Consider the following 19493-nt stretch of genomic DNA (forward strand, 5'->3'; position numbering starts at 1 on the left):
TCAATAGGTGCCAGTGACCCGGATCTGTACCCTGCCAAACCTTACCCTTCTGACGATACCACCTCATATCATGAGTTTATACACAGGGCAGAAATGTTTCACGAGGCGGACCTACACACCATACCAGAAGATGAGTACTTCTTAGTTGAGACTCTCTCACATCCAGTGTGCCATACAATTCTTGTGAAGACACAAAGTAGTGGAGTACTCTAGTTAGACATGTTAATAAACAAGTGTCATGAGCATATAAAATGTAATAACTTTTCCATCAATTAAGTATACATACTAATTGAGTCAAAGGACACATAATTATAATTGATTTAACAGATAGATTTTCCTCAATCAACAGGAAATCAAATTTAATAAAAAAAATATTGTGAAATAATACATAGTTCCTAAATAAGTGATGGTTCATGCCAGTAGAATGTGGAAGCTCTCTTCTATATTGATGTTCTTGATCAAGTCAGAGTTTAGAACAGCTCCAAGTTACGAAGCTTTTAAATCAAAAGTCACCATAATAATAAACAGTAGTTTAGGTTTCGAGGAACAAGTGGAAATTGTATCCAAAATCACTGATTGCCAATTGGATGAGATGTCCAATGTCCTGGCTGACAAGGCATACTACTTAATAAGATAAAATGTAATGGTATGTATTATTATTGCCTAACACTTACATCAGGTGTGTTCTTGATGTGCCTGACGCTGCCAGGGGCATACATTCCAGTGTCCTAATACATAGGCATTGATTATGCATCTCTGGCTTTAAGCCAATTGTTCAGCAGCATCTGATCAACATAGCGTTTGATGGAGAATGCCTATTTGGCACACAAGTTGATCAGATACTGGAGAAAAAGAAAAAAAGACACTGATCTGGCGAAAGCAATGGGCGTTCTTCATTCCCCGTTGCCCAGTGCCACTTTTTGCTGCTCACGATGTGGTGGCAGCACAAAGGTTACTTCCCTGGAGGCTTCCTCCTCATACCAGAGGCCCCAAGTCTTCCGAGGATATTTCAGAGATGCCTACAGGAGAAACAATGCGAAGAGCAGGAGAGGGGGTTGAGAGGCTAAAGGAGCCACCCCCCTAAGCAGTGACTCACTCTCCTTTCCCCCTGATCACACATCACGTTATGGGATGTCTGCAGGGGTTCCTTCCACAAGGGTACAACATCACCTCAGACCAGTGGTCCTGTTCATTGTAGAGCAGGCGTATTGCCTGGAGCTCACTGCCCTCCCACCAAACATCCCACCTGGCAAACACTCTTTCCCCCAAAGACTAGAAGCTTCTCCAAGAGGAGCGGACACTCTCATACTCAGAGGAGCTATTGAGCCAGTGCCTCCTCAAAAATGAGTCAAATGATTGTACTTCCTAATCCTGAAGAAAAATTGGTCCCTGAGGCCCATTCTGTTGTCCCGTCCCCCACCCCCACCCCCCGAGCACGTACATCCTGTTGAAGCATTCCCAACAGGTCACGCTCAAGGATGTCATACCATTGCTGCAGAAAGGTGGCTTCATGACTGCCCTTGACTTGAAGGAACCCTTTTCCATTTTCGAATCCACTCTGCACGTGGCCGCTAACTCAGATACATGATAACCACTTACCACTTGTGGACTGCACGTTCAATTCAAACTTCTGCATTTTCGGGGTAACCAACACGTCTAGGGTCTTCACCAAATGCCTGGCAGTGGTTGTCGCTCATCTCCAGAGGAGCAACATCCATGTCTTCCTGTACCTCGACAATTTTCTGATAAAGAGTGCAAGCAGCAATGTCTAGTTCACACACAGATCACTTTAGATCTACTTCACGGTCTGGGCTTCACCATCAATGTGGGCAAATCCCACCTTCAACCACCACAGACACAGCCCTTCCTAGGGGCAATGCTGAATTCAGTCTCTGGAAAGGCTTACCCAAGACCCGCTTGAGCCAAAGCGTCAGTCCCTTCTTCCTCTCTTTCAGCCAAATTGTCAGCTAACTGTATGCACAGTGATGCTCCTACTTGGCGTGATGGCTTCCTGTATCGTCATTTTTACCCATGCCCGACTGCACATGGGTCCACTCCAAGAGTGCCTCGCAGCACAATGGCCACAAGCCGAGGGTAAATAGGAAGATCTAGTGTCGATAAAGGCTGCAACCCATCGATCTCTGCAGTGGTGGAACACCAACAATTTGTTATAGGGCACATTTTTCCTAGACCCATTTCCCCAAGTAACCATCACCATGGACACCTCTCACTGGCTGGGGACGGAAAGAGGCGGGGAGGGGGGAGTAAAAATCTACAGGACATAACTGTTCAGGGTTTGTGGATTTCTCCTCCAACAGACTTCACATAAAGTACTTAGAGTTCTTCCCAGTTCAATTGGCGTTCTTAGTCTTTTTCTGGCATGTTCACCACAATAAAGTCCTGGTCAAACAGGCAACATGACTGCCATGTACTACCTACAGAAGTAGGGTAGCACACACTCCTCCCAACTGTCAGGGTTAGCGTAGGACATTTGGAGCTGGTCGATCTCTATGTCCTAACGGAGTAGCTTCGAGGAGCAGACAACAACTTTGAAGACCTGCTCAGCAGGATGCACCAATAGGTCTACGAATGGGACCTCCACCTGAAGTCCTGCTCTGCTATTTTCAGGGCTGGGGGTGTCCTAGCGTAGATATGTTCAAAATTGCTGAATACACCCGGTGCCCAAACTACGCCTCTATATTTCCTCACCAGTAGTTCATGGGCCATTCACTATGGATGAACTGGTCACAGATATTTGCTTACTCTATTCTGCCTCTCTCACTCCTTACATATGTGATTTAGAAGCTTTAAAAACCTTCCTCTCTCTGGTCCTGGTGGCCCCCACGTGGTCCAGGCAACTTTGGTCCTCACGTTTTCTGTAGTTCCACATGAGAAGCTCTCCAACAGGCCGACCTTCTCACGCAACACCAGGGCACTTTCAGGCATCCCAGTGCTTGGCAGGCCAACATAGTGATCTGGCTCCTGAAGTCGTAGCGTTTGGTTACCTTAATTTGCCTCCCTGAGTGTATTGTCACCCTCAAGGAGGCTTGCCTCCCCACTACTAGGGCCTGCTACGCGGCATTGTGGAAGAGGTTTGTCCACTACTACCTAACTAAAGACATTGACCAACTAAAGACAACAGCGCAGAATATTATGTTCGATGGCATATGTTGCTGCAGATACACATGTTTGGCACAGTCCGCTGCCTGGTGTTGGGCTCGGAGTATTACAAGTTGTTTTTCTTCGAAGAAGTCTTTTTGGTCACGGGACCGAAGGACTCCTCCCTCTTTGGCTCCATTGCGCATGGGCGTCGACTCCATCTTAGATTGTTTTTTTTCCGCTGTCGGGTTCGGACGTATTCCTTTTCGCTCCGTGTTTCGGTTCGGAAAGTTAGTCAGAATCTCGGAAGAAAGCGTCGGTATTGTTCCGTTCGGTATCGGGATAGTTAGGTACATCGACACCGATCATCGGAAGACTTTGGGGCAGTTTCGATCCCCCATCGGGGCCTGGTCGGCCCGACCGCGTGCGACATCGAAGCCGATGGAACGGACCCCGTTTCGTTTCTGCCCAAAATGTCACAGTAAGTATCCTTATACAGATCAGCACTTGGTCTGTAACTTGTGCTTGTCCCCCGAGCACAAGGAGGATACCTGTGAAGCCTGTCGAGCCTTCCGGTCCAGAAAAACACTCCGGGACCGAAGAGCCAGGCGTCACCAAATGGCGTCCACGTCGACAAAACAACGTTTCGACGACGAAGAGGAAACATTCTCGGTTCCGGAATCAGAATCCGGAGACTCCGACGTCGAACAACAGCAACAAACTGTGAGTAAGACGTCGAAAAGTAAATCCATCGACAAACCAAAAGCCCAGGGGACGCCACTGCCAACAGGCCATGGCTCGACCCATAAATCAGGCGACCCGTCGAAGGGGCCGAAAAAGGGCACGCCCATAGCGAAGACACCCGACTCCGGTCGAGGGACCGCCATGGAGCAACCTCGGAGCCGAGAAAGCGGCTCCGAGAGACAAAAACAAGATACCGGCACCGAAAGACATCGGCACCGAGAATCCGTGCCGAAAGGAACAAAAATTCTGTCGGTGCCGAAACCGAAAAAACATTCTCTCTCGGCGCCGAAAAATACCACACCTTCATCCTACTCAGAGGAACAAGGACTAAGTGGCCAAATGCACAAATTTGGACAAGAGCTCCAAAGTGTAGAATCGGACTACACACAAAAGAGACTGTGCATCCAGCAAGATACAGGGAAGATATCAACCCTTCCCCCAATCATGAGGAAAAGAAAGATCGGACTTCCAAAGGATGACACACAACCACAAGCCAAAGTGGTTAAAAAAGTCACGCCTCCGCCCTCTCCTCCACAGGCATCGCCGGCACAAACACCGCCACAAATGCACTCACCAGCGCAAACTACCATAAGTCATGACGATCAGGATCAAGACGCTTGGGACCTGTATGACACCCCAGTGCCGGACAATGATCCCGAGTCATACCCCACAAAGCCGTCACCGCCAGAGGACAGTACCTCATACTTGCAACTGGTGGCTAGGGCTGCAGACTTCCACAATGTCCAACTGCATTCCGATCCTATAGAGGATGATTTCTTATTTAACACCCTCTCGGCTACACATAGCCAATATCAATGTCTCCCAATGCTACCAGGGATGTTACGGCACGCAAAACAAATTTTTGAGGAGCCCGTAAAATCAAGAGCCATCACCCCAAGGGTGGATAAGAAATACAAACCACCACCCACAGACCCAGTGTTTATTACTTCACAGTTACCACCCGACTCTGTGGTAGTAGGGGCAGCTCGCAAAAGAGCAAATTCACATACATCTGGCGACGCCCCACCTCCGGACAAAGAAAGCAGAAAATTTGACGCGGCAGGGAAAAGAGTGGCGTCACAGGCAGCCAACCAGTGGCGCATCGCAAATTCACAAGCGCTGCTGGCCAGATATGACCGCGCACACTGGGACGAGATGCAACTTCTCGTAGACCATCTTCCCCAGGAATACCAAAAAAGGGCGCAGCAAATAGTGGAAGAGGGACAAACGATCTCAAACAATCAAATCCGCTCTTCACTAGACGCAGCCGATACTGCAGCAAGAACAGTCAACACTGCTGTCACCATAAGGAGACACGCTTGGCTACGCACTTCAGGCTTCAAACCTGAAATCCAGCAGGCTGTCCTTAATATACCCTTCAACGAGAAACAACTGTTTGGCTCGGAAGTGGATACAGCCATTGAAAAACTTAAAAAGGACACAGACACGGCCAAAGCCATGGGCGCACTCTACTCCCCGCAGAGCAGAGGCTCTTTCAGAAAAACTCCATTTAGAGGGGGGTTTCGTGGCCAACCCACAGACACCACCAGCCAACAATCAAGAACCACACCATATCAGGGTTCCTTCCAAAGGGGTGGTTTCAGGGGATATCGGGGGGGTCAATTCCCAAGGAGTAGGGGAAGATTCCAGACTCCAAAAACACCTCCACCTAAACAGTGACTTTCAAGTCACGCAACCCCTTCACTCAACACCAGTGGGGGGAAGACTAAGCCAATTCTACCAAGCTTGGCAACAGATTACAACAGACAATTGGGTATTAGCAATAATCCAACATGGCTATTGCATAGAATTCCACAACTTCCCACCAAACATCCCCCCCAAAACACGCAAAATGTCACAACATCATTTAGAACTTTTAGGACTAGAAGTTCAAGCACTACTGCAAAAGGATGCAATAGAATTAGTACCAGTACAACAAAAAAACACAGGAGTTTACTCCCTGTACTTTCTAATTCCAAAAAGAGACGAAACATTAAGACCAATATTAGATCTCAGGACACTAAATACCTACATCATATCGGACCATTTTCACATGGTCACACTACAAGACATCATTCCACTGCTCAAACAGCAAGATTACATGACCACATTAGACCTAAAGGATGCGTACTTTCATATACCAATACACCCTTCTCACAGAAAGTACCTACGGTTCGTATTCAAAGGAATACATTACCAATTCAAGGTGTTGCCATTCGGAATAACAACTGCACCAAGAGTGTTCACAAAATGTCTAGCAGTAGTAGCAGCACACATCAGGAGACAACAGATACATGTGTTCCCTTACCTAGACGACTGGCTAATCAAAACCAACACAGTAAAAAAATGCGCAAACGACACCACCTTTGTCATACAAACCCTTCACAAACTGGGGTTTTCCATCAACTACACAAAATCACACCTAGAACCGTGTCAAACACAACAATATCTAGGAGCAACCATCAACACATCAAAAGGAATTGCCACTCCAAGTCCACAAAGAGTGCAAGCATTCCACAAGCTAATAAGTGCTATGTTTCCAAACCAAAAGATACAAGCAAAACTTGTGCTAAAACTTCTAGGCATGATGTCATCATGCATAGCCATTGTCCCAAACGCAAGACTACACATGCGACCCTTACAACAGTGTCTAGCATCACAATGGTCACAGGCACAGGGTCAACTTCAAAATCTGGTGTTGGTAGACCGCCAAACATACCTCTCGCTTCTATGGTGGAACAGCAAAAATTTAAACAAAGGGCGGACATTTCAGGACCCAGTGCCTCAATACGTTATAACAACAGATGCTTCCATGACAGGGTGGGGAGCACACCTCAATCACCACAGCATTCAAGGACAATGGGATATACACGAAACAAAACTTCATATCAATTACCTAGAACTGTTGGCAGTATTTCTAGCGTTAAAAGCCTTCCAACCCATAATAACACACAAATACATTCTTGTCAAAACAGACAACATGACAACAATGTATTATCTAAACAAACAAGGAGGAACACACTCAACACAATTGTGCCTCCTAACACAAAAAATTTGGCAGTGGGCGATTCACAACAACATTCGCCTAATAGCACAATTTATTCCAGGAATACAAAACCAACTAGCAGACAACCTTTCGCGAGACCACCAACAAGTCCACGAATGGGAAATTCACCCCCAAGTTCTGAACAAGTACTTTCAAATTTGGGGAACACCCCAGATAGATTTGTTCGCAACAAGAGAAAACTCAAAATGCCAAAACTTCGCATCCAGGTACCCACACCGCGAATCACAAGGCAATGCTCTATGGATGAATTGGTCAGGGATATTTGCGTACGCTTTTCCCCCTCTCCCTCTCCTTCCATATCTAGTAAACAAGTTGAGTCAAAACCAACTCAAACTCATACTGATAGCACCCACATGGGCAAGACAACCTTGGTATACAACTCTACTAGACCTTTCACTAGTACCGCATGTCAAACTACCCAACAGGCCAGATCTGTTAACACAACACAAACAACAGATCAGACATCCAAACCCAGCATCATTGAATCTGGCAATTTGGCTCCTGAAATCCTAGAATTTGGACACTTGGACCTCACACAAGAATGCATGGAGGTCATAAAACAAGCTAGAAAACCTTCCACTACACACTGCTATGCATCTAAGTGGAAAAGATTTGTTTACTACTGCCATGCCAATCAAATACAACCAGTACATGCCTCTACTAAAGACATAGTAGGATACTTACTACATTTGCAAAAAGCGAATCTCGCTTTTTCATCTATAAAAATACACCTCGCAGCTATATCTGCTTACCTACAAACTACTCATTCATCGTCTCTATTTAGAATACCAGTTATTAAAGCATTCATGGAAGGGCTAAAAAGAATTATACCACCAAGAACACCACCAGTTCCTTCATGGAACCTTAACATCGTCTTAACAAGACTCATGGGTCCCCCTTTCGAACCCATGCATTCCTGTGAAATGCAATATCTAACCTGGAAGGTCGCATTTCTCATTGCAATCACATCCCTCAGAAGAGTAAGTGAAATACAGGCATTTACCATACAAGAACCATTTATTCAAATACACAACAATAAAATAGTTCTAAGAACAAATCCTAAATTTCTGCCAAAAGTAATCTCACCATTCCATTTAAATCAAACAGTAGAATTGCCAGTGTTCTTCCCACAACCAAATTCTGTGGCTGAAAGGGCACTACATACATTGGACATCAAAAGAGCACTAATGTATTACATTGACAGAACAAAGCTAATCAGGAAAACAAAACAACTGTTCATAGCTTTTCAAAAACCACACATAGGAAATCCAATCTCTAAACAAGGCATTGCTAGATGGATAGTCAGGTGCATTCAAACATGCTATCTTAAAGCCAAAAGAGAATTGCCTATTACACCAAAGGCACACTCAACCAGAAAGAAAGGTGCTACAATGGCCTTTCTAGGAAACATTCCTATGAGCGAAATATGTAAGGCTGCAACCTGGTCTACGCCTCATACGTTTACTAAACACTACTGTGTAGACGTACTAAATGCACAACAAGCTACAGTGGGCCAAGCTGTACTAAGAACATTATTCCAAACTACTTCAACTCCTACAGGCTAAACCACCGCTTTTAGGGGAGGTAACTGCTTTACAGTCTATGCCAAACATGTGTATCTGCAGCAACATATGCCATCGAACTGAAAATGTCACTTACCCAGTGTACATCTGTTCGTGGCATTAGTCGCTGCAGATTCACATGTACCCTCCCACCTCCCCGGGAAGCCTGTAGCCGTTTAGAAGTAGATCATAAACCTTAAACATCTGAACATTTGTAAATAATTTTTAGAAACTCTTATCATACATACATATTCACTCCATTGCATGGGCACTATTTATACCAAACAACTCCATCCTCACCCTCTGCGGGGAAAACAATCTAAGATGGAGTCGACGCCCATGCGCAATGGAGCCAAAGAGGGAGGAGTCCTTCGGTCCCGTGACCAAAAAGACTTCTTCGAAGAAAAACAACTTGTAATACTCCGAGCCCAACACCAGGCAGCGGACTGTGCCAAACATGTGAATCTGCAGCGACTAATGCCACGAACAGATGTACACTGGGTAAGTGACATTTTCATTACTACTTGATTCACTTGCAAAGCTCAGGCCTAACTTACACAACCATTCGTTTATATTTATGTGCTGTGGTAGCATACTTAAAGAACAAGGAACACTCCTCTCTGTTCAGAGTTCATATAATTAATGCTTTATTGGAAGGGCTTTAGAGTTTTCCCTCCAAGGACATCCCTGATCCCCCTCCTGGAACCTCAATGTAGCCTTCAATAGACTCATGTGGCTCCCTTTTGAGCCCCTTCATTCTTATCCTTGCCAATTTTTGTTCTGAAAAGTGGTATTTTTAGTTGCAGTCACTTCCCACAGAGTGTTAACGAGATCCAAGCACTCATGTTAAAGGAACCCTTCTTTAAGGTTCATGCTGACAGAGCACTTCATACACTTGATGTAAAGAGGGCTCTTCTGTACTGCATTGATAGGACAAAACCATGTTGTAAGACGCAAGTTATTTGTCTCCTCAAAACCACACAAGGGTAGAGCTGTTTCAAAAGCAGGGATAGGTGGCTGGCTAGTCTAGTGTATTCAAACCTGCTATGTCAAAGCCAAGAGGCAGCTCCCTACTCCCTCAAGGCTGCGTTCTATAAGTAAGAAGCAACCTCCTTTGATTTCTGGGTAACATCCCAATAGCTGACATCTGTAAAGCAGCCACCTGGTCCAAACCACACACATTCACCAAACACTGCTATGTGGAAGCCCCAGCACCACAGCAGGCCAAAGTAGGCCAGGCTGTACCAAGTACACTTTTCAAATGTTTTGCAACATCCTCTGGCCAACCAATGCCTTACAGAGAAATCAATTTACATTCTATGCAGAGCATATGTACGGCAACACATACCACAAATGACATTTTTTACTTTCCCTGCAAGCGTCTATTCGTGGCTTGTAGTGCTGTAGATTCACGTGCACCACTCTCCTTCCTGGACAAGTTTGCTTCTTGCAGATATCGTTTTACTCTCAAAGTTCCTTTCCTTTCACACAGACATTACCGCATTCTCATGCATTATCTTCATCCTCACCTGCCATGCTGGAAAGCAATCTCCCTATGTAGTCAATGCTCATGTGCATTACCTGTTAAGGGCGGAATCACTGTATCTTGGACTCGAAAGATTTATTCGAAGAAAAACAAGTTCTACAGGTCTGAGCATGTGAATCTACAACACTACATGCCATGAAGAGATGCTTACAGGGTAAGCAACATTTTTCTTTTCTCTTAGGATTAGCAGTTTAGAACTTTCAAACTTTATTACTTTGGTCTTACTCCAAATGTTTTAATATAAGGCCATCTAGTGGGTTGGGTATATACTGAAAAGCTATGCTTTTTGCGGTCAAAGAAAGAGATTCCAGGTGAACCTTACCACTGCATCTCTACATGTCTCATGTCTGAAGTCTCTGTTCCCCTTTTATTTGCCTCTCTCTGTATGAAGCAAATGTCTGCATGATGCATAGGGGTGTTTAATTAAGATATTTCCTGGTGCTGAATAATTGGGTGGGGACATCCACTCTACATTGAATATTGATCCTCTGTACAAATTCTTATGAAATCAAATGTTTAAAGTGGAAACACATATCTTCCAAGCACAAAAGGTACAAGGCTAGCCTAATTATTATATTATACATTTAGGATGCATACATTAATTTTCATTGTAAGTGCGGATGTATCTGTGGTTCATAGTGAATTGGCGCCACTTTTACCACTACCCCCTTCAGACTTGCCACAGCCCCTTGGGTCTTGATAAAGATTAGGGCAGCAGTTGAGGTCCATCCGCAGTAGCAGAATAACACTGTTTTTCCTGACTGTATAGCTAGCTCATCAAGGCAGATTCTCCTCAAGAATTTTCAGACTACATCCAGAGTACAGGCAAGCCGGTGCAATGCTTATGATTTTGAGTCAGTCTTCAGAAATCCCGTTGGATTTTCTTAGCAGCAGTTTTAGTTCAGCTGTGTACTTATAGAATGACAGAAGGGAAAGTTCATATCACTCTTCTTCTCCCAATAAAAGGGCTCAGATCATTAGTAATGGTATCTCTTTTACAGCAAAACAATATTGGCACAATCCGTTTTGTGCACATCCTTGATTTGATGTTGCTGTGTAACTGCATCTTTTCTTGCTTTTGGCAAGGCCTTTGCAGTTGTGACTCATACCTACAATGTCATTCATGCTAGAGTGTTCTTTGGTGGGCTCAGCCTCACAATCTCTTGGTGGGAAACCATTGAACTCTGATTAGTCGTGGTGGTAACAGATGCATCCCTATTAGGGTAGACTGTGCACCTTTGGTTATCTTGCAGTGAACCGTGTCTGGTAGCAGCAACGCCACAATCTCCAGATGAGCATCCTGGAGTTTGGGCACTCTTCCAGGCTCAGTATGCTTTTCTTCTCTTGATGTGAAGCAAGCATGTGCAAGTTTTACTCAAAAGTAGAGCAATCGGTAATAAGAACATTTCAGTGAAATTATGGTGCTCAGATTGTGGCCCATGCGGGCTTCTCAGCTGTTGTGGCCTTGTGCTGTGAAGAGGTTATCCAACTGACCGTTGGAGTATCTTATCTTTGGCTGGGCTCTGGAAGTGATTTATCCACAATCAGACCACTGAAGGCACAGTCTCTCTTCTTTCCTGACCACCAGGTTCAGGAAGCGCAGTTCACGCCGGTGCAGCCTCTCTTTGCCGGTTCCACAGTGCAGCAGCACAGTCCTCCTCCAGTCCTCTTTCCAGTCCACTCGAGATCTGAGTTCTGGGTCCAATGGATGCCCTATTTATGCTCAGAAATTGTCCTCAGGTAGGATGCAGTTGTTAGTCAGAGAGCTACCAAGTTCCCTCCCTCTTGATGACCACTTCCTGGGAAGTTGTGGCATCAAGCTATCCCGAGGTGCACCATTTTGCCTACTCCCAACATAGGAGAACCCCTCTCAGAATCCACAGCTCCCTGTCCCAACCCAGAGGTGTGGCTACCAAGGGTGCTCTTTGTTTCTGAAAGCCAGTTTGACAACAGGCTTAACCTTGTTCTCCACTTGCCAACTTGCCTGCCTAAAAAATGTGGCTTCCCCTCTCCTAAGTGTTCCTCGTTTGCTCTTCATAGGATGCTTCAACTTTAATGCTTTGCATTTGGGGCCAAAACCTTTGTGGCTCCTTGCAAGAGGAAGCTAACACCTCTCTCCAGTGCAGGGCCCTATTGTCTCCTTTCCTAGGAGTCAGTAGCACGTCTCCCTAGGAAGGAATAGAACTGTCTTGAGCTCAAGCTCATTGTGTAACCATTAAGGTCACAGGAGATTGAAGGCAACAAAGTGGCAACTTTGACAAAGTTGCATACTGTTACTTGTTACATGAATTTCAACTTAAAAATCAAGGCAAGCTTAATGTAATGAGTTGTTAGATACCTCAGTGTATCAACTTTGGTCACACTGTTGTAGGGGTTAGCACAGCTGAGGGGTCAGCGTGTAACCCTGTACTCGCCAATTGGGCACCCAAGACTCTCTGCATTAAAAACAACAGTTTTGCATTTTTAATACCAGAACTGGTCAAATACATGTTCCTCCTTTGATCTATGCTGTGAAACATGCTGCACCCTGATTTAATGCGAAGTAGGCCTGCCAACGGGGTGGTTTAAACATATTACAAAGGGAGGTTTAACTTTGCCATTGGTTTAAAAGTCAAAGCCGGGGTAGCATTTTAAAACTGATCTTCCAGTCCGCAGTGGCGGACTGGGAGACTCAGTTTACTTATGGCACTCTCAAGGTGGCACAACAAGTGCTGCAGTCTGTGGGGTGACTTTGTAACTTATATGTTCTGTCAAGCAGCATTAGTCGAGAAACCTTGGGGGTGGCAATACAAAATGAAGCATTTCCTTACAGTGATGCTCGTACAAGTGTCGGACCTTACAACAGGTTTTGAGTTTCTTTTTGAATTCTGAGAAAGTACTCACAGATCGTAAGGAGAGAGGGTTTTCATTCCAGTTTTTTGCAACAAATAAGAGTGTCCACCTGATGTCAAGTGAATTATGTGGGGGTGTTGGCAGAATTAGAGTGTATGTTTGCAGTTTGGACCTTTTGCTCTAAAGTTTTTATATTTAACATCCTTGGAGTGATGGGAGGATCCTACATGTAGTGAACACTCTAATAAATATCCTGAATTTTTTGAAGTGTCTGTTTTTTTGTTTTCAAGACCGACATTGTGTTTATTTTCTGTCATGGCAGAAATCGCAGATGTACACCTGGGACGGTCGACCAGCTGATCGTTGGACAAAAGTAGACCTGAAGACTGAGTTGCCAAGGGAAACTCTCCTCTCTGTGGAAATAGTTAATGAGCTTAAAGGAGAGGTAAGATGTACCCTTCTCAAAGGTTATGATGTGATATTTTAAAAACTTTTTTTGTAGCATTTAGGGATAAGCACTAAGTATTATTAAAAAAGTCATGTCACAAATAGCCTTGTGGCCTTTGTGTAGCCTGATTTTTACATTTTTGTGTACATTTTAATCAGCAGTTCTTTATCTAAGGAATCAGTATGATTCAATGGTATACGATAAGCCAGTGAGTTAAATCATCTGTTTCATGAGTCTACATGATCGTGTTTTTAAAAACAGATTAATTAACCTGTTTTACTTTGTTCTCCTTTTAAAACCACTTGTTACCAAATTAATTATATTCACTGATTCCCTTGTGTAAATGACTTCCTTTGTACAGTAACTTTAGAAAATGATTCTCCCCCACCCCAACACACACACACACACACACACCACAACACACACACTCCACAACACACACACTCCACTCTGTAACTGACACCAATTTTTGGATCTATCCAATTATGAAACACGTCTGACAAATTCATTAGCATGTTAAAGCGAGGAGGGGACGTGGGTGGGTAGGATGATGGACATTATGCTCAACATCCGATTCTAGGTTAGTGCCAACTAGACTGAAGTGTAGGAACTTTGGTGGTACGATGTTAGCGGTGAAGGGGTTTTAGTGTGGAATACATTATTGTCTGGACTTCGTCATATTTCCATTCTACTTCTTAAACGTAATTTAAAAGAATATTTTGGGCTAAAATTGTTTAAAATCATTTCATTATATATATTTTTTATTCTGTATGATGTAGTGTGTGTTTTTTAATCTACTGGTTCATATATTGTCTTACAAATTTTTTGTTGTTATTTTTTTGTTATTGTTTTAAACACTATATAAATAAATTAAACTGAATAAAAACCTCTAAATGTACACTTTGGTGATGGATTAATTTGTTCCAGTTCTGTACACAATTCAACACCAGTACATCGTAGACACATCTAGTAAGTGTGCAACATATGTACCAAAACTGCACCTGCATGCCATCAAGAACACTGTTATAAATAAGCACTGATACAAACTAAAGGTTGAATCAATCAAGTTATGGTTATGGAAATATATTTTCTATCTTGGACAGCACTGCTAGTTTCCATATGTAGACACATGGTAATTTGAGTAAGGTCAAAGAAACAAGAAATATAAGTTGGATGTTTGTTTCACATTAAGAGAACCAAATCCCCTTACTAGTAATTGGTATCCTGGCAATTCTTGTGTAGATAGGAGCACAGTTACTTACAAGTTAATCCATCAGTACACGTAGTCGACAATGACCCTTGTTTATAGTGAGACATGGTAACTTCCCTGCACTGATACCTGGAATCTGGATCCAACAATGGGATTCCAAGCTGCACAAGTGAATTATTCCTACACTGGGATTGTGGGTTGAGGAACAGAGTTTTACCATTATTTATCCACTTAAGTTACAATTCCACTCAAATGATAAAAGCATATACACAACAAGGCTGAAATGTTGCTGAAGAGATATTGCTTGTACTTACCCAAGACACCTAAACTCTGCCCTGTCCTAGTAGGCACAGGAAGAGATCCTATTTCTGTAGGCCAGTAGGAGTCCAACCAATGGACCTGGTTGCCTTTTACCAATCCAGCCTCCATTTCCTCTGCATTGACCTTTATAATGTTCCTGCCTCTCCAGTGGCAAATGCATGTCAGGCAGTGCTGAAATTGTATGTCAGGGAAAATATTACCTCCCAGCCGCTCTGTGACAGGTAATGTGCCTGTACAAAGAAGGTAATCCATCTGGAGTGCATGAGCAAAGGGCCAACAAACACATAAAGGGGGGAAGGGGAAAGATACCTGATCTGTTCCACAATCTAGAGGGAGGTCTACAGAGGAACAAGGAAGGAATTCATATTAAGGGCATCTTATTTGGGAGCAGAGCCATGCCAGAGCTGTCAACAATCCCAGGCAAACCTCTGTGATTCCTCAGGATGTTTAATCAACACTGTTAAATGCATCTAACCAAACTAATAAATGCAAGCATTGACACTGCTGTTAGTGCGTTGGTCTCCTTTCCTTCAGAGACATGATAAACTTGATAAAGTTGCTAGAGAACAGTATGTAGGCATAATTTTGTTCATGGAGGAAAGTGGATTTTTATGTAGTGTGGTTCTGAGATCTCACCATGTAAGAATGTCACAGTCATGATCAGGTCTTTTTAGGTTATTTAATAAAACCATCAGCTCAGTCCTGACAGGCTGTTGCGCAGAGCAGTCAAGCTTATTAAAGGAACAAGTGTAAAGCATTTAGAAGTACCAAAACAGTTCATAAGTAAATAATAAGGCGCAATAAAAATTCAACACTAATTGATAAAAATAGAGTATATTTCTAGTTTCAACTAGACACAAAATTACAAAAATCTATCGAGGGCAACTGTAGATCTGATTTTTCACAGTTAAAATTAAATCACTGTGGCTCAGTCTTTAGAATGCAATACATTATTGCAAGTAGTTTAGCGGTTTGGAGCCCACGGACTAGAACAGCTTCTAAAACTCTTCTGGCCGGGCTACAAAGGGGTTGAGACCCAGTCACAAGGGCCACTCTGGTCCAAGGGGACGCAGTCTCTGGGTCCTCACTGTATTTTGTATCCTTTATCGTGATCCAGCAAAGAAGTGGTCCTGATGCTGGGGATGCAGCAGGATGTTGTGGTTGCTGAAGGCGTGTGGGGAGTCTTCCTAGGGCCACCCTTGGGTCCCCTGGCACATTTTTGACACTCAAGGTAGAAATGATAGAAACAATATATTTAATGCCTAGCCACAGTTGGTTTAGAGTATTCCTCAGACACTTCATAGCTCTGCAAAGAATGGCATGCAAGAAGTCTCCTCTGCTTTTTATTTCCAAAATATTTGCAATTCCTTGCTTCGTAGGGGGGGCTTAAAGAATGGGGTTGGTTGCCTCTGGTACACATTTGTCAGTTTTTGGGGCTGGGGGCTAGTGAATTTCAATGCAAGATAACTGGAACTTATTTCGCTGATACAATGTTGTGTACTAAGCTAATCAGTTATACCCAGCAAATTCCCGTTCACCTCCAGGCAGTGCACACATTCTGGATTACCATTTTAAACAGAGAAAACAGACAGGAGTTCAGTGATTATCTCCCAAAACTTACCTGGGTGGGATCCATGGTAGGAACTGAGATTATTATCCACAGACAAAGGGAAATTTATTGAGTTCTCCTCTGGCACTCCTCAGGAGAGCACACCCAAGACACGAGGACTTGTGTTATTAGAGGCTTTTATTAAGAACCAAGCTAGTGCACAACCAATGAAAACTTTTGGTAGCAAATTGTACAGTTACAGTTGTGGTGATGAAAAATGAACAGAAAGTAAATGATATGAAAAGTGAAAGCTATTTTGTAATTACCCTTCCTACTGAGTCTGTTGATTAGGATCAGCACCTAAAGATCTGCCATTGAGGAAGCCGCCGTATGTTGTTCCAAACCTGGTTAGTATGTGCAGCCTGTTCATTGCTTGTTAGTGAAAGCTGCACTTCCTTGGTAGTGAGAGAACAAGTTTTACTGGATTCAAGTATGTGCATTTCAGCCATTAGGCAGTATTAATGCTGCAACACAGGCAAAGTATGCCAGTGATTAGTGACAGCGTGAAGAATCACATGAGGGTTCTAAACTGTCCTGCCTATGAGTATCCGAAGAGGAAGGTGCTAGGCCTAAGCTAAATCATTTCACATTATATGAACGTATGAGCTCTAAACACACAGTGATAACACATAAAACATACTCTACATATTGTTAAACTGTTACACTTCATCAAAAGCATTTGGCATTAGCAAAAATGATTTGAGTCGTAGGATATAGGCAAATGGAGGGCACCAACGGAAATGATGTGTAAACATTCAGCAACACATTGTCAAAAGAAATTTCCCGCCCAAAGGCATTACACTGTCACTTCACGTTAATGAGATTCATTCTGCTCAGGCTTAACAAGTTTTGCACACATTCAGTTTTAAAAGAGCTCTCAAGTGCTAACGTGGTATTACTCCAGTATTGGAACTTTCATAGATTCACATGCTTGAATCATTCCCCGTCGTCAAGATGGTAATGTTGACATAGATATAACCTAAAGGCCCTGGGCCTCTTAATTTAACAGTCTATCAGTCATTTTAAGAAAAAGGACCAAACTTGAGCATCCACCAATCAGCAGAAGACACCACCCTCTAGAACCCTCCTGAGAAGCTGCAGTACCTGAGATTTTCTACCGCACGTCGTGCTAGGGAGTCTCCTTAGAGCTCTGCTCTTTTTTTCACACTTTTGGATTAGCTTAAAGCTGATTTTCTTCTGCCAAACTTGTTTTGACTGATTGTGGGTAAGGACTGTAGCATGTCTGACAAAGAAAAGAAGGATTTATTCAGAGCCTGCAAGACCTGTGGCAAAAAGAGCCTACACTCTGAAGACCCTCATCAGGACTGCATATACTCTATCCAGACCACTCAGCTAAGGACTGTAAGGTTTGTTGTATCTTTTCTTCTAAGACTCTGAAAGATAGAGAAGGCAGATTGTTGTTATAGCTGCAAAAACGTAAGTCCAGAGGTAATCCAGTCTGAGTCAGATAGTGATGACTCCTCAACATCATCTAAAAAGTCATCAAAAAGGGCTAGATCAAATTCAAGATCTTCTTCAGAGCAATCAAGAAAAGCCCTCAAAAAGTCCACCTCAGAGTCTTACACAGCCCCTCCACTCCACCTCATAGATTCTCCAAAAAAGGGGAAAGTGGTCATGCCAGCAGCTCTGAAAGGCACAAAAAGTAATCTTCTGTACACCCATCTGTGTCTGCTGCACCTTTCAAAAGGCCATCTTCTGCTCCTGGGGCAAAGATTGTACCGTTGACGACAACGTCGGTGAGTGCCTTTTCACTGCTGACGACGACGACTTCTACCTTTTCAGCGCTGACAGCAGTTCTGACGACGAGTATCCGACTGTCGACGATGTCCTCTTCGAGGATTTACACGTCATGATCGTCGATGGCAGTGACAATGGTGTCCGCCTCGCTGTCGTCATCGTAGACTCTTAAGTAAGGCTGTCGACGATTAAGCTATCTATGCTTTTGTCGTTGACGACTCCACTGTCGATTAAGGCTATATCTGCACCGTCGATAAGGGAAAAACAGCATAGAAGCCAGGAAAAACTTACCCCAAGGCATACTTCACCTAGTAAGGTACTCCCCCTCATGCAAGTACACCTGCTGGAGGGGGATGAAGAATCAGACTAAGAGGGACCATTTGGAACAGCACATAGGGCCTCACAGTTAAATGTGAAATATCAAGAGGACAATGATGAGTATGGCAAGGCGTATGACCGGCAGTACTATGTAGGGGATCAAGCATACCAGGAGGAGGCATACATACCAAGCTCTTTTTCTATCTGATCTCAGAGCAATGCTGGCTGATTACAGTAACCGTTTTCTACCCCCGGAACAAACAACAACGACCTCCTTCGTCGCCTGTTTCAAGGGTTACCACTCCACGTCAGAGACCAACCTCTTTGCCACTAGCGAATGTGGCCACGATGGATATGACCAGACCACAGGACACTGATGTTTCCGAAGGTGATCAAGAAGAAGGGGAGCTCCTTGACACTCAGTCGGAGAGGGACGAATATGTTATTCCTGCTCCTCCTTCCCCTTCTCAGCCGAAGGTGGATTCCCCTCCAGATGACATCAGGGGGTTCCATAATCTCCTGGAGAGAGCGGCTAAACGATTTGCTCTGCCAATGCCGTCCAAGCAAACAGATTGCTTCTTATATGATTTTAAGGAGATGTTCCAGAAATCTGTACGTTCCATACCATTAGTGAACTTATGGGAAGAGGGGATAAAAGTCATGCACAACCCTGCTACGGTCACGGCGGTGCTACCCCGACTAGACAAAGTACAAAGCACCAGAGGATGCCCCAACATGTCAAACCGGTCACTCTCATCCAGATTCAGTGGTTGCTCAGGTGGCATAGAGAAGGTCAAAAAATCCTTCGGCTCCAATTTCCGCACCTCCAGACAAAGAAGATAGATGGATGGACAATATTGGAAAGAGGTTCTCGTCAATGGCAAGCCTCGTTATAAGAGCGGCTAACTCCCTGGCAGTGTTAGCCAGATGTGTCAGACAACTATGGGCAGACATCGCCCCGCATATTGACCAGTTGCCG

At 43.9% G+C, this 19493-nt stretch overlaps 1 protein-coding gene across 5 annotated transcripts in view; it reads left to right on the forward strand.

Annotated features, from left to right (window-relative positions):
* CMTR1 (cap methyltransferase 1) overlaps positions 1 to 19493 on the forward strand; it is a 419501-nt gene that overhangs the window by 288069 nt on the left and 111939 nt on the right. For all 5 annotated transcript variants that reach the window (XM_069236317.1, XM_069236319.1, XM_069236315.1 and 2 more), the window contains one exon: positions 13173 to 13295. In XM_069236317.1, coding sequence (XP_069092418.1) covers positions 13173 to 13295 — 123 coding nt within the window. The remainder of the gene's footprint in view (positions 1 to 13172; positions 13296 to 19493) is intronic.

This window comes from Pleurodeles waltl, chromosome 5, assembly GCF_031143425.1.
Source record: "Pleurodeles waltl isolate 20211129_DDA chromosome 5, aPleWal1.hap1.20221129, whole genome shotgun sequence".
Taxonomy (NCBI): Eukaryota; Metazoa; Chordata; class Amphibia; order Caudata; family Salamandridae; genus Pleurodeles; species Pleurodeles waltl.